Below are 16,770 nucleotides of genomic sequence, written 5' to 3'. Positions count from 1 at the left end.
ATATATATATATATATATATATATATATATAAGAGATTTTTTTTTCTAAAGAAAGAAAAAAGTATCCCTCAGAGGCACATGCCAACAAACCCAAAATGATACAGAAAACCAAAAGAAAAGGGTTTTGTTTGTCAGTCACATCTTTAGGAGTCTATTCGTTCTCCAAGTGTGAACAACTGAATCCGTTGTCTTTTTCCTAGTCTTTGTTGCTGTTTTGGGTTCTGAATAACATCCATTTCTTCCAATTATCTTTCATCTGTGCTTCTTTCAATTTCAAAATATGTCAGTTTTTCCAGTCTTCAGATTTCTCTAGCCATTGTTCCTGGGTACACGGACCCCTTTTCTTTGTGATTGCTTTTTTACAAGCTATCAACAATATTTTGACCAATCCCTCATGGCCTTTGTGCAGCGGGGGCGTGACGATGCAATGCGTAGTTGCAGCACTTTGTCAATAAAAGGAATATATTTGAATATCGTTTTGAATCGCGCAAGCAGAGGAACAACTACCTGCACCTGCTGACCCAGAGCAGCATCTGGCCGTCTGTCTGAGGTAAATCGTTGCATAGCTTAAGCTACTGTAAGCTATTGTATTGAGTTCCCTTTTAGCAAAATGCTCTGATTGAATTTGAGTTCCCTCTGCGAAACAGTGATGCAGTGAATATGTCTAGGGCTCCTTTTGTGACTGGTGAGAACGGAAGTAGTGGATCTGGTATACACTAATATGTTGATAATTTGCCATAATATTCACAATCTATGTGAGGATGTGTGTGGACAAACATACCGTTTGAGCAGAAAGAGCAGATCCAAGCGCAAGTAGGGGCTATTCAAGGATGAGGAGGGGGTTTTGAGGGAAAGCGTTCCAAAAACTGGGATGAGTCATGCTCTCAAATTGAAAGAACACACTCTTCAATGACAAGAAAGAAACGTAGATATAAAGACATAGATATATGATGACGGATAAGCTTCTGGGGTTTTCGTGTGAAGAGCAGATCCAGGCCATGACTTCCTCCTCCCTCATTTTTTACAGTCCGATTAGCAAGCAATTTACCACAAGTAGCCAGTTTACAAGCTAATTTTAAAAGGTATATCATAGTCATCCCAGAATGCATTTTGGTCAATCTGCTCTGCCTCTTTTGCTCTCCACACGGACTGTTTCCCTGCTCGAACGCAATAAGTCAGAACTACAAACGCTAACCAGAGTGCATTGGATGCCAGAACCTGGTCCCGCCGCCTTCAGGTTCTACATGTGAAAGCAGAATCTGTTGACAGGTGTTCCGGCTATTTTGACTTCAAAGACATTAAAGTTTAAATTCATATGAAGGCATCGGGCTTGGATTGACCAAAACAAGACAGAGTGAGAGGATGCTACTCCACTATATCTTTACATAGATAATAGTTTTCTGTCATGTTAATGCTCAGAATGTTAAATACAGCTCCTTTAAAAGTTTCAGCCAGGGATCATCTGTTGGGAAATTGAACACAGGTGGGACTACAGCTGGCGACGTTTGCTGATTCCAGGCTGAATAACACTTCAGGACATTTCAGTGCAACAAAGGGTTCCATCCACAATACATTAAGCCCTGCATTATGGCTCAATCCTGGGTTGCTGCTTTCAAAGCGTAAATCACTCTCTCAGATCCCGATCCCATTACTGAGCACTCGAGCAGTGAAAAAAAGTGAATTCCTGAAAGATGGCCACTATTACCAAGAAAATGAAGTGTGTGCTCCAACAGAATTTACTGATCTTGTTTCTTTTCCACTAACTCTTACTTTGTGTGTGTGTGTGTGTGTGTGTGTGTGTGTGTGTGTGTGTGTGTGTGTGTGTGTGTATGTGTGTGCGCGCGTGTGTATCACCAGGACCTCCAGGCAGAGATTGACGGCCACACAGAGCTGTATCACTCCCTGGATGAGAACGGTCAGAGGATCGTGACCTCGCTGGGGGACTCTGAGGATGGAGCTCTGCTCCAGAGACGTCTGGACAACATGAGCCAGCGCTGGACTGACCTGTGCAACAAGACCCTCAGAATGAGGTGAGGACGAGGCTCAGTCTTTGTTCTGGACCAACATGGAGTTTATATAAAGCATACGGGACAATAAAACTGTAAAAATGTGTGTTTCAAGGGCCCACCTGGACTCAGAGACAGCCCCGTGGAAGAGGCTCCACATGTCGCTGCAGGAGCTGCTGAACTGGCTGAGGCTGAAAAGTCAACAGCTGGAAAAGGAGCCGTCTGTTGGGGGGGATGTCCCCGCCGTGCAGACACAGCTGGACACACACCGGGTAGGAGGAAACACACACACACACACACACACACACACACACACACACACACACACACACTATGTGGGACAGGGACAATTAGACTGCTGGTCTCAGTAGCATTTTTATTGAAAAATGTGACATTTCTGCTGATTCTGTTGTTGGAGAGTTGTCTCTAAAGTCGGCCTGAAAATACAAGAACATACAAGAAAATAAAATACAAGAACTGTGTATTTGCTTTCTATTCTATAAGTGCATACAGGTGGATGTTATTTATTTCTTTTATTCTAACTGAACATTGTCTCCTCCAGTGAGTAATTTTTTTAAAAGCCAATAATAGCCATGTTTCCGTAGTGCGCATTTTGAAGTGTAGAAGAAAATAGATTTAAAAAAGCTATAGAAAAGTATAGAAAGGTATCGAAAAGCTGTATGTAAACGGCTAAATTCAATATAACTTCCTCAATTGCGCAAAAAAAAGTGTTTACGCTCACTTGATGTGGTTTTTGCCTTCATGGAAAAACTAAATGGGATATGGAAACGGCGAACATTTACTCATTTGACTGATATGACCACGACTGGCTGACATGAAAGAGCAATTCAAACTTGTCCAGTTGAAACCAAGGCTGTCTGCTTGTGCTGTTTGGTCTATAACATTACGCTATTCCTTTTAATTATAATGGTAATTAGACATCTGATCATATCAGGACACAACATCATTTGATCTAATTTGTATTTTGTACTTTATTATTCAAAATTTTGAGCAGGGTGGCAAAAATTGTGGTTCTTACTGGTTATTATCTGAGTCGTAGAAGAAAACACGTCTAGGACCCTACAGCTCAGCACCAGTGCAATAATCAACCAACGAACTTTCATAATAAAAGTGTTGTGGTTTCATTGTAAAAGCAGCTCATTTACATTTGAGGCCGACTTAATGTACCCCTGACTAACATTAGGCAGATAGAAGGCTCAGAATAAATGGAAAGTATTGTTGAACAGGTTAAAGGAAAACCCATTTCATGCAGAAAAACAGGAAAAGAACGAGATGATTGGCTCTGCTGATTTGGTCATTTCATGTGCAAAACTACAACGGTGAGTTCTTGCAGATATTCATTAAGGAAAAAGGCTTTTAGTCGAAGCATTGCAGAATAAACCCAGACATGTTTAGTTTGAGGGGAAACTTGCACAGAATACATGCAATGAGATTTACTCCTGAGGCCGTTTAAGCTCTTTAGCTATTATATCTGCATATGACCACCATAATGCTACTTTCAATAAAAGCAAAGAACATTCATTAAAATACCTTTTCCATGTGTGTGTTTGCACAGGGCTTCAGGAGGGACTTGAGAGCTAAAGAGCCAGTTGTGACCAAGGCTGTGGACGATGTGGGAGTCTTTCTGTCTGAGCTGCCCCGGGACACACCATCACCTGAGCAGAGGGGTAACACACACACGTTTGCAGTCTCCATATGGAATGAGTCTTAAAACCGGAAAATGATTCCGCCTTTTTTCTCGAGTTCAATGTTTTTCTTGAATGGGCATTTGGTTATTGGTTGAATTGAGGTATGTGTTTAACACAAACTATAAAAACTGATAAAACCACTATTTACACTATTTTACTATTTGTCTGGGAATTATACATAGAAGGTCAATTTATTTTAGAGGCTTTAGAAAGAGTAGGTCTTAAAAATCTTCATTTGAGTAAATATTTTGCAACCAATTCATATACTTTTTAGGATATTCAAACATTGTTTCTTTATAATACATGTAATACTTCACTTGTTTCTTTACAGGACTTGTTTAAAGGCAGTACAGTAGTCCATGAATATGAAATGAGTTACAATATTACAATCCCTCCTCTGCATTGTGGAGGTTGGCTTATGGTATATGTATGGGTTACATTGTCTTTTTGATTCTTCACAGTTCACAGTATAAACGGCTCAGTTAATGCTCCGAGCTTGTGTAACGAATACAAACAAAGCTTGACCTGGCTTCTTATTATCTTGAGTAACCAGCTCATGATTTACAGAAAGAAACATTTCTGATGAGTTTTTCAAATGTATTTTTAGATTTGCCGCTTTGAGCACCACAAGCCATCAGAGTGCCATCAGTTCCATTATATTGGAGAGATGGCAGACATCTCTACGGCCGACCTAACACTCGATAACTCCCACCAAAACAATCTAGATTGATAAATGGCACTACAAGTATGAGGAGAATATTATTTTTCTGTGCCTTTTAACGATACATTGATGGGATGGATTAGAAATGTAAGTGTTGTTTGCCGCTTAAGATATTTTGTGGCATTATTTAGATTAGATTATTGACATTTGAACACACATTGCACCTGCCATTAAAATGTGGAAACATAGGAAATGGCTCATTAATCACCAGAGCAGCGCCACAATCACCTCTAACACTTGAAGTCCTGCATAAAAGGCAAATATGAAGTGAATTTAACAGATCCGCACCTAATGCCCCTTTTCTTTCATCTCTGACTCACGCAGTGATCTTTGGACCCTAGTAACAGCTTGGTAACAACCACACATGGGGGTTAACACACACACACACACACACACACACACACTTTCCTGCAGCACCTTGTTCACCATGGCTTCAGCCCGGTTACCAGGCTCGTAGAAAACAGCTGAACTTTAACTGTGGCCCATTAAACCCATTCAGCCGCCAACTCAAACGCACTCGGAGAACACAGAAAAGAAAGAGTGAACTCCAGCTGCTAACAAGCACTTACTTCCTCTTAGAAAGTCGTTCCGTCTATGCGGTTTGACCTTCAAAATCGCCGACGTCTAGGGATGCCTAAGCTGAATTGATGCAGTGCTTTTGAGAATATGACATTTTGCTTGCTTTAAATTCAGCCGGCTCTCCTAAAGGAGAACCTGTGTCTCCACAAACAGCCTGAGTGGTTTGACATATACATCCTCCTGATGCTTCATTGTCACACAAATGCCTGTGCTTTTGGTGGCCCACGTCAGAGTTGGGGCTCTGCACAGGTGAAGACAATCGATTGACAACAGCAGGACGGAATACTGCTGCAGGTGCTCTTCTTCTTCTAATTAATGATGGTCGTTTAACAGCAGGTTTCTTCTCCTCAATTGGGACATGCATTTCCACACAGATTGTCGGTGGAATCAAAAGTTATTCATTTCACTACATTTATTCAAAAGTGTTCAAATAAAAATAAAATAGCGTCAGAAACTCCCTCCATTCAGACTCCAGCAGAGGCCTCCGGTTCCGACCCACTGGGCCCCAAAACCACCACGCTGCTGGAGGCCGAGGCCGTACATTACCTATATTGCGTATAGTGTGTAGTGCAGACTGTCGTCTGATTTTCCCATGCCTCCCTTTGAGGGTACAGATTGCGGCTTTCATTGTCCCCAGATGTTAATCCAGGACCTCTACTTTCCACAACCCTCAGATATCAGCCAAGAGGAGCGCGCCCAGAATGTTGGGCGAGTCCTACGCAAAGAGGCAGAGGATGTGATGGCCAAGTGGGACACGCTCAACGGAGACTCGGCTGACTGGCAGAGGAGGCTGGAGCTGGCTCTGGATCGGCTGATGGAGCTCCAGGAGGCGGAGGACCTGCTGGACGGACAGCTGCGGCAGGCTGAGATGGTGAAGGAAGCATGGGAACCTGTTGGTGACTCCCTGCAGATTGATTCCCTGCCAGAGTATATCGAAAGAGTCAAGGTCAGATTGAATGAAGCTCACTTCAAAATGTAGCAGTGTGTGGCATCAAAGTATGAGGCGAAAATATGACTAAACACAATTCATGTTTTCTAACAGGGGAGTTTTAATTGGCATAACAGGCTAACACTCTATATATATATATATATATATATATATATATATATAAAACATAATTTTTTTTAGGTAGACACCTTAAAGAATGACCCACTTAACAAATGTAATATCAGTTTAGTGTACACTATATTTAGAATATATTTTCACGCTTTATTAGCCGTCAGACAGCCCTTTCTGCCGGGGGACTGATGCCGTTATGTTCTCTTTCGAGCTATTTCCAAGTCATTTTGATCAGTAGTTGGGTGTACCGCTGCCTTGATTGATAGTTAGTTTGTGTTAGCACACTAACACAAACTAACTATCAATCGAGGCAGCTTTAAGGGTTAAGTTTGAATTCACCAAGGTCACACAACACAAACTAACTAGAGGTAAAATGACTGTTTCTATCAATAGAGTCTTGTGGAATTAAAGAGAGCATATAGATAACGGCTTCAGTTACCCATCACAAAAGGCTGACAGAAGATAAAGCTGGGAAAATATAATAAACGTAGCCCTTAAATATATGTAGATTCCTGTGTTGGTACTGTTGTCTGTTTCTCCAACTGGAGGCGTAAAGAACTTCTTTAAAGAATATTTAGACTGCATACAATATACACAAACTTTGTTTAGGTGTCAAAAGTACGTTTCCCCCCCATCCAAAGCAGTACACTGCTTTGCTCCTGTTTGTAGTACCAAGATCTAAAAAATGATTTGCTAATGATTCATTGGTGTTTAAATGCTGCCATTGCAGATTTAGAAACACAGATTATCTTCCCCTTAATCTGCGCGCATCACATCTGAAGGGGAAGACATAGAACACCCACCTTGCATGTATCAACCAATATAGTTGTCCCGATGTTGCATTAATCCTACTTAAGCCTGTCAGTGTTTTTCATACATCAGCAAGCATTAAACGAGCAGAAGAAGTTGCGTTTCCATGATGGATACATCTGTTTCTCACTGTTATAGGAGTTGAGGTGAGAAACAAGAGACGGAGGGTTTACTAACAAACTGTCTCCATCTGTCCTCTCATCAGTCAACAATGCAGCCTAATACAAATGATTTGAGTATTCATTTTGATTGTGTGTCTGTGTTCCAGGAGTTCCAGGAAGAGATCGCTCCGATTAAGGATGACGTAATTCACATGAACCAGTTGGCGTCCACTTTCGGTCTGCCCGACATCCAGCTGTCGCCTGGCAACCTGGACCGCATCGAAGATCTCAACACGCGCTGGAGGCTGCTGCAGGTACAGACACTCGTAGTCGATGTGAATATATGCTGTACATATAATTCATCTTCAAGTCTCCACAACTTTGTGTGTTGCCAGAGACACAATTGATTGCGGTCATTCAATGACAGTGAAAAGATAAACCGCCTGATGCGTTTATTTTAGGCCAACTCCTGTGAGTAGAATTTAGATACTTTCGTGTTGCAATTTAAAGAAAAAACAATGTTTCAAGTTTTAATGATGCCGCAAACTGTACGTTTCTGCAGGTTCTCGTTTGCTGTTTTAGATAAAATCACAAATCCAGATTATTTTGTTGCAATTGACCGTGCACATTATATACACTTGTGTTTGTTTTTATTGGTTTGGCAAAATAATTACGCTAGGAGTCCAGTTTTGCAAACGCTCACCCGCCTGCATCCACACGGCTCAAATAGGCGGCTACACAGTTTTTTATTTTACTCCGGTTTAAATTTGGGTTCTCTGTTCTTGAATCACAAATCAAGCCGAGGAAAAGTCTCTTTCACTGGGTGTGCTGATTGTGCTCCGTGCCCATACCTTTGAATTTATATATTTTGCGGGTAATCCATCGGGTACCCGATCCGGTGCAGGATTCTGGCCCCACGTACAACACATGGGGAAATCCAAAGCTCGACAGGCCTGTTTTTGTAGTTATGGTTGCTTAACAAAAGGCAATAGTGATTAAAGGGTTGACGATGATGCCTTACGTGTCAAACATAATCTTTTCACGTTAGCATTGCATGTTAAAAAAAGAGTGTATGGACCTGTTAGCGGTGGTGTATAAAGTACCCAAATGCCGTACTTGAGTAAAAGTAAAGATACCTTACTGGAAAATTACTCCAGTAAAAGTCACCTATTAAAATACTACTTGAGTAAAAGTCTTAAAGTATCTGATATTTTCTGTACTTAAGTATCAAAAGAATTGTTCTGATATAAAATGTACTTAAGTATTGAAAGTACAAGTACATGTTTTTAATAAAAAAGCAAAGGGTCAGAATTTTGAGAATTATGAAGTTTATTCTTTTAAGTGCTGTGCCCACCATGACCAAGGACAAGGAGTTGTGTTGAAAATGATTGTGTTGGCTATGATCCATCCATATATGTATGTATACCTAAGTATACTTTTGCATCTACTATGAACTTATCATCATAATTCTCCAAAAAGCAATATGACACTATGAAGGAGTTGTAACAGTGCGTTTATTAGTACTCATTCCGCCTGGTACCGGTCCGTGGGTCCCTTGGTACCAGGCCGCACAGAAAGAATGAATGAAAAATTTTAATTAAAAATAAATTTAAAAAATCAAGGCCGGAAAGATGTTTTATTGTGAAAAATGACCGGATACATCCGTCTGTGGTAACCTCATGAACCCCTAGACACACGTCAAGATGTTACGTTACCCTAAAAATGAAACTTAAAAGTCTGTTTCAACTTTGTCGGTGTTCTGGATTAAAACCAAGGCAGAGTATCCTGAGATCTCCAAAAAAGCACAAAAACCTGCTTCCATTTCAACATCCTGTCTTTGTGAAGCGGGTTATAAGTTAAGCAGTAGACTGGACAATAAGGTTTAAGTTAAGCAGTAGACTGGACATAACGGTTTAGTTAGGAGTAGACTGGACATAACGAACACACGTCGGGTGTCGTTGTCTCCCCGAGGTCGGACCCGGTCCATGACAATATTGTCTTCACGTAACCGGTCCGTGGCGCAATAAAGGTTGTGGAGCGCTGGACTAGACGGATGTAGAGGGCAAATGCATACTATTGTGATTCGCAAAACCTGCTTGTGTGGAGTCTGTGTTCCACCACAGTCCCGTTACTATACACCACTGCCTGTTAGCATGTGTGTGTCTGTGTTACTTTTTGGGAAAGCGATAATAGGGAGAGAAAACACACACACACATACTCTGTGATCAGAGGCCGCAGAGGGTGTGCCTCCATCAGTCTCAATAAACCCGATGGCAGCTATGCTGGAAGTCAGACAGTGATTATTACCGGGGGTGACAGACAGAGTCAATCGGCTGCCAGAGAGACCGACTGATGCACAGGAGCCGCGGACGGAGACGGGCGCCGTGGTGACACGGCGGAGACGGGCGCCGTGGTGACACGGCGGAGACGGGCGCCGTGTTGACACCGCGGTGACGGGACCAGAAGGCCGGTCTCTCTGAAGTTAGGACCTGACCAGATGCTAGCACACACACAGACACACACTCACACACATTGTCTTGTAGTAAAGGTGAGGACGTCAGTGTAGTGGATGTAGACAGACATCAGGAGAAAGAAAGATGGAAAAACATAAGTAAATAAGTGGCCATATTTCTTTTGCTCACACATTATTTGTCCTGGCCAGTGATTATTTGGCAATCACTCCATGAGTGTTGCATTGTTGACTAATAGCAAATAAGTTGACAGTGCTTACCTTTTGAGTCCCGCTAGCTAGCTTACCTGGCTGGCTAACGGATTTGTGGTTAGCATACCAGCTACAGTAGTGTCCCTGTGCTCATATATTTCTGCCTTAAAATATCTCTGGAGCTTTACTTAATGCAATACTTCACCGCACAACCCTGTTGTACAATGACACATGCACATTCAGGTCACTTTAGTTGGGTCAGAATGTTCTGTCGTGCCTAAAAGGTCAATGCTGATTGGTTGGCGTGAGGACATAGTGCACTCTGAGTAATTTAGTCAAATTCCTCCTCAACAATCTCGCTCCTCTTGTTTGTACAATTCTAATTAGGTTACCATGGATACGGGGAAAAGCAACTCAGACAGAAATGGATTGGGTGAGGTGGACTCAAAGGTAATTTCATCGTTTGGTTTCATGTCACATCAAAGCCCCACCCTTCAAAAAAGAACTGGTCATCGCTGTCATATTTTCATGATCGTCTTCTGTTCCATATCGACAATATCTCATCAGTGGCCGACTTATTTGGGTTGTGGATGAAAGGTTGGCTGGTTGATCAGCTTTCCACTCAGACTAGGTAAGAACAACCCATCTCAGTCTCTCAGCCTCAGACTTCTATCAAAGAGTTGCCTGAAACTTCATCAGCATCAGCTTTCAATGATTCACTTTTTTTTAAACTCTGGAACAAAAATCAGTAGCTAATCAGAGTCTGCCAAAGGTCTGCATGCCGGCTGGAACTGCAAGTGTTGCCTGGGAACATTAGATCATTGAACATTGTGTCAGGAAGCGTCAGTGATTACAACACACTCAACACAAGCGGTTCCTTCGGGGACTGTCAGGATGCAGCTCGCTGTCGAGTGTTGGGTGGGACCGGACTGAATCATGTCTGCAAGCATTGCCTATAATATATATATATATATATATATATATATATATATATATATATATATATATATATATATATATATATATATATATATATATATATATATATGTATATATATATATATATGTATATGTATATATGTATATATATATATATATGTATATGTATATATGTATATATATATATATATGTATATGTATATATATATATATATATATATATATATATATATATATATATATATATATATATAAGCACATACGTGATTTGGGGCATTCAGACCTGTACTGTATATGCCATCGTCTGTTGTTTGAGTATTTGTTGGTCCATTTGAGTATTGACAAATAGCATTTTCTTTAAGCTTTATGAATTATAGCTAACGTTGTTGTTATTGTCACTTAACCTTTTATATACTTCCTAGCAAAAAGGTTTACACCAAGGTAGAGCTTCCTCTGATTGGGGGTTCGGTCCCAGGCTCCTTCATATTGAAGTTTTACTGAACCCCCCCAAGTGCTCCAGAAGGCGGTGTGTGAATGTGAATTAGTTAGATGATGGGCAGATGACACCTTTTATTGCAGCCTCTGCCATCAGTGAGTGAAAGGCTCTAACAGAAGATTATGTGGCGATGGCACGTGAGTGATGGCAGAAATAATGCCAATCAAAAGTTCACTAGGATCATTTGTCGTGGTGGAACCAGGCGGCAACCTCCGGTTCTGCTGAGTGAAGCCAATGTGGAAGTGTCTTACAACTTGCTTATCTCTACTGACCAACAGGGGGCGACTCCTTTATGGTCTCAATCTCTAGTTCCAAGTCTTCTTCAATACAGCATGATGTTCATTTAGTCAAGAGGAAGGATGGGTCACACACGGGACTTCCACCCAGGAGACAGGTGTTTGTGTTCCATTGGAAAGTCAAAGTTGAATTAATTTTAATTACTTATCTACACAATTTAGGCTGCGTAACAATGTAGCCTACTTACTGTATTTAAAAGCCTACCAGAATCTTTTCTTTTCTGAACATAACCAGGAGGTTGTGTTTTTTTTTTGCTTGACCTAATTGTTGCTGTAGGTTGTGGTCCTTTTACGTATTTCTATGAGATCACGTTGCATTGTTGGATGGAGCCTTAGATCCAAGAATTGTTATTGCCAACGACTGCTTCTCTGTAATCTCTGCAATCGTTGTACATTTGATAATAAAGAACTTGAAACAATAATTCACACCAACATCAGTGTCAATGTGCCCACCGAATTGTAGATGTAATTTCTTGTGGTTGTCAAGAGGCCAATTACAGATCATGGAAATGGACCCCAATGTATATTTAATGGAATGGAGTGCATTTATATAGCAGTCATATCCAGAGCACTTTACATTTGTGCACGCTTGTTATTTGTATGAATTACCATTTGTGGTTTGGATGTCTGTTGAACATATTTCTTTTCCTGATCAACCAGAGTTAATCATCTTTACAATAAGCATTGATTTGTATTATTTAGACCTCACTTATTCTCCTTCACACATGTACATCAGCTTTTAAAGTCTATCTTTTTTCTTTTTTTTTTACTGAGGAATCCTTCCTAGAGTGTTGAAATGAAGTTAAAACATGAAAATCATCAAAGTTAAAGATTGGATGTTTATGCCAGTGATGCAGGGATACCTCACATGAAGTAGATATTGTTAAAAAAAGGTTCTCAACAACAGCCGCCTAGAAACAAAATGTGTTTCCTTGGATGAATGAGTATGTGAGCCAGGAGACAAGTGCTCAGCCCCCTCCTCACTGTGTGTACCTACAGAGCCGTGCTGATTTGGCACAATTATCTCAACGCCATCTAGATAGACAGCTCATTCAGAGCTGAAGGAGACTCACGGGAGACTGCATCCTCTCTAATTCCTCCACTACAAATTAAATTATCTCTTCCATGCTTATCTTTGCGCCTGCTCCCCTTCTTCTCCCTCCGTCTGGCCATCCTTGTACTTCTACTGGCTGCTGAGTCATATCACGTGTCATGGTTCACAATGATCACTCCCAATGTATTCCCACCATTGCATTTTAAAGCTATTCATCACTTTCAGGAAGCATAAGGACTGAAGGTTTTTTTTGTGGCCATCAATGTATCCATCAATTGATCAATCCGTCTATCTAAATGCATTTATTTCCATCTTTCTCCATCAGATCTCCATCAATGAACATCTAAAGCAGCTGACAGACGCTCACAGGGACTTTAGCCTTCTGCGCGGTGAGTAAAACACACACGCACATATGCGAGCACACGCCTACCCGCATACATCCGAGTGTTGGTCACTTGACAAGACTCTCAGATTGTGTGAGTGTGAGAAAGAGAAAAGACAAAATGTGTGAGACAAAATGAGGCACCCACCTCCTGGCAGCATCGCTCTGAGTCAGTGGCACTCGATAAGTGTTAGTGAGAGAGAGAGAGAGAGAGCGTGGAACAGAGCTTGATTGTCAACAGGTCACTGAATAACTGAATAATGGAAGAGGGGAAGAGTACATAAAGACATCTGGCTCCTCATTGAGCCTATGATGGCGTATTGATCTGTTAAGGCAACCTGTTTATTTTAGTTCTATCATTGAATTCCAAAATGACCCAGCGCTTTATCCAATATATCATCCGTATCACAGTCACATTTGGATTAAAGTCCATTATTGATTGGTGCATTGAATGAAAGAGTAGGGGTCGTGTCTTCTTCTCCAGCATTTAAAAAATACAAAGAACAAAAGTGAGGAAAAAAATAAATGCGCGTTTATCAGGGTAAATTGTTTGAGTGTTATTCACAAAAAAATGGTCTCATCCTACTGTGTTGGGAGTGCCGTATTATCTAGTAATAGAATGCTGCAGAAATGAGACCTTAAACCCAGAAATCAGTCACACGTAATGGGGCCCAAAAGTTCACTGGCAAAGAAAGATCTGTAACTCAGCGGATCATTTTTCAGTGAATCAACTTCTCAGTACGAACACCTGAATAGCTTATTTAACCTTTTGGAAGCCCAGCGCCTATTCTCGGACAAAAAAAAACCCTATTAGTACCTGTAAAGTTACAAATCGGCCGGAGCTTTTTTTTTCTTTTGCTGGCGGACTCCTGACTCCTGAAGCCTTCCTGGTTGGCCCACATTTCTAAAAACCTCGTCATACAGCAAGTGCGCAAATCGGCCAATGTTTCACCATAAAATAAGTAATTTTTCCTTTTTTGAACCGAACGAAACAGTTTTTTTTACTGAAACTCCTTCCTAAAATGCCAATACTTTGTTTTATTGTGATTTTTGTGCGCTCCAGTTTTCAGCCGTTTAAGACACGCATAAAAGTTAAAATATTAAAAATGTTGCAGTGTGAGGCGCGAAGCCGCACCACTCATCAATGTCACACGTGACTGAGGCAGAAATCAAGCAAGAGGCTTTACTACTTCACCACTGACTTTCTGTTTTGATGCTGGTAGATGTGGAAGAAACGGCAATTGATATTAGCAATTTTTTATGACAATGAACCATATAATATCCCCCCTCATTTAATATCAAAACTCAATGTCTGCATTGAATCAATGAAGCGACTGTGCATGTTTCAGTGTGATCGATCCCTAATGGGTTCCATGGATGCGAAAGATAAATAACTGGAAGATTCCAGTTCCTTTTTCTCATTTTGTACGACGACATTAAAAACATCAGTAATACCACTAAAAATGTATTTCCCCTGCAGCAGTCTATGTGCTTGTAATAATTTCATTTAGCGGCTGGCTAGTTCCACCATGCTTTCATGCTACAGTGGCTACTGAAAATGATAGCATCCAAGAAAATGTTGAGGGAACCAGTATTAGCACAATCACAGCACAGAAGTACTAGCCAATCAAAGCAGAGTAAGGTGGGACTAGGCGGAACACTCTTGGGGAAAATTATTACATAATTGTAGTAGGACACGGGTAGTGTAGAAATCAGAGCGAGACTTGGCATTCAAGGGAAAGTGACACAAAGTAACTCTTGAAATACATGAAACATTGCAGATTCATGTTGTATTCAGCTGAAAGACTATGAGCATGTTTTTTTTCATAGAAGGATGTCCACCTGGAGCCACTCATTAAACTGCTAGCTGCTTTTTCTCATCAATTCTCTTTAGTTTAATTACAAGACCATGGATAACAAAAGACCACAACAACACTCATACGCTCATGGCGGTGATTAAAATTCCCCAACCACAGGGAGGCAAGTAAGAAGAAAATATAAGAAGCAAGAAACAAAAATGTAAATGAAAGATTCAGATGCAAATTATATGGCAGTGGCGTATTATCTAAGATGGTTGAACAACAACCACATATATCAAATATGATATCAAAGGACAAAACAGATGAGACACAATTCCCAATGTCACATTTGCTCATATATGAATGTTTCATCTTGCTTGATAACTAAGCAACAACAAATATAGCAGGACAGATAGAGATGGTGACAGAGGTACAATCAAAATAACAGTGATGATGTAAGAATGTACACGTTTTTCATATCTTACTGCTGTGTTGCTATGCACCGCATGTGTTCTGGCAGTTGTCCTATGAAGCATCATTCTGTTTTTAACTGCAGCAAATTTTACCCGTGGGCCACAATAACGCTTATACAGCGGGTAGTTTCAGCCAAGCGATCTGATTGGTCAGAGAAGCCGTCCAACTGTGCTGACAATTCCCAGACAGCACAGTCTGCTTAAATGGCTGGTGTGCCAACTCTTGTGGGCATAATAAATGAGATAATTAGCAATAATTCTTGTTTTTCTGCTGTTTTTCATTATCATGTTATATTACTTTGAAGAAAACTTTTCATTACACATGATGTTTTGCTACATACACATTTCCTGGATGGCTATGCTTTCGTTAGACCTACAGGATGTTGCTTGTGCAGTAAAATGTGTGTGTGAAAAGTAGAATAGCATGCAGACAGTTTGTACAGTTGTTATGACCTTTGTTTCTCTGTCTCAGCAGGATCTGTAGAGAACCCCTTCGAGAAGGGCGTCTCCCCAAACAATGTGCCCTACTATATAAAGTAAGTAGCTGAGCTGTTGCCAGCAGATCCCTCAACTAGTCTACACTACTAACAAATTCTGATCTAATTTACTAGTCAACACAGTCTCATGCAGTTCGTGAGGTAGTCACACAATGCAATCTATTGGTGTTGTGTATTGGGACACAAATTATCAGCTTTTTTTGGTGTCGCCCTGAACAACTTTTTTTCAGGACGACATTACCTTAAAAACAAAAGATAGGTCTAGGCAACAAAACCACTTCGTTAGCATCAGGGAAAACATCATAGTTGGCCTTAAAATAACTAAATAAAGTTAGGTTTAGGCAACAAAACCACATTTTTAAGTTGAGGAAAACTGTCATGGACAGTTTGGTTTAGTCAACCAAACCACCACAACAAAACCTCAACGTGGCGTCGACTGGTTAGAAGTCCGAGAAGGATGTCTCTATTTACTTTAATTTTGATGGACTTTCACTGATGTTTACACGGGTCTGCACATCACTGTGTGGGCATTCTTTAAGTAAGATAACATAATTATATGCATGTACTGTGTGAAAGTATTTATGCAAAATAATTGTACGTAAGAAATGCCTTCAGTTGAATCTAACGTCCACCAACTTTGTGCTGGATTAATACCGTGTTGTCCGTGACTGCTGTGTTGTTAAGGCCTAAACTGATGGCTTGCCTGATATCTCTTTAATATCTAATTGTCTCTAATATTCATCCATTCGTCTGTCTGTCTTGTTTGAGGTCAGTGGCATTGATTGAGGTTAGGCAGTGACCACAATGGGTTAAGGTCAGGTTAGCCCATTGGTTAAGGCGAAGGACCTGAACAAACCAGGTTACCAGTCCGTGAGAATGGACGCCTTGCCAATCCCAGTGCTTAAATGCTACGCAGGGCAGGTCTTGCCAAGAACATTGGGATTCATAATTACTCTCTTCTTTCACATTTAGTGCATTCAATCCTTTAACCATCTGTCCATCCATCAATCCAACCATACTGGATGGTTTACTTCCATTCAGCCCTTACGGATCAAGTAAAAAGTGTGGATTGGTAGCTAGAGAGTGGGCTCTGTACTGTATACTAGCTGCCCACTGCTCCTAATACTAGGACGGGCTAAATGCAGAGGTTAAACTTCATTGTGTGCTGTTCTATGTGTGATAATAA

General features: G+C 40.8%; 1 protein-coding gene across 1 annotated transcript in view; it reads left to right on the top strand.

Moving 5' to 3' along the window:
* The window catches only part of dmd (dystrophin), a gene marked incomplete at its 5' end in the record, with an annotated part of 308,870 nt that overhangs the window by 227,960 nt on the left and 64,140 nt on the right, over positions 1 to 16,770 (top strand). The window contains 8 exons of the mRNA XM_079236662.1: positions 1,858 to 2,030; positions 2,122 to 2,278; positions 3,583 to 3,694; positions 5,690 to 5,961; positions 7,154 to 7,300; positions 10,036 to 10,098; positions 12,759 to 12,822; positions 15,560 to 15,623. Of these exons, the coding sequence (XP_079092788.1) occupies positions 1,858 to 2,030; positions 2,122 to 2,278; positions 3,583 to 3,694; positions 5,690 to 5,961; positions 7,154 to 7,300; positions 10,036 to 10,098; positions 12,759 to 12,822; positions 15,560 to 15,623 (1,052 nt within the window). The remainder of the gene's footprint in view (positions 1 to 1,857; positions 2,031 to 2,121; positions 2,279 to 3,582; positions 3,695 to 5,689; positions 5,962 to 7,153; positions 7,301 to 10,035; positions 10,099 to 12,758; positions 12,823 to 15,559; positions 15,624 to 16,770) is intronic.

Source organism: Taurulus bubalis, assembly GCF_910589615.1.
Source record: "Taurulus bubalis genome assembly, chromosome: 21".
Taxonomy (NCBI): domain Eukaryota; kingdom Metazoa; phylum Chordata; class Actinopteri; order Perciformes; family Cottidae; genus Taurulus; species Taurulus bubalis.
Note: the sequence above shows the minus strand (reverse complement) of the source record. Positions and strands in the feature narration are given on the sequence as shown.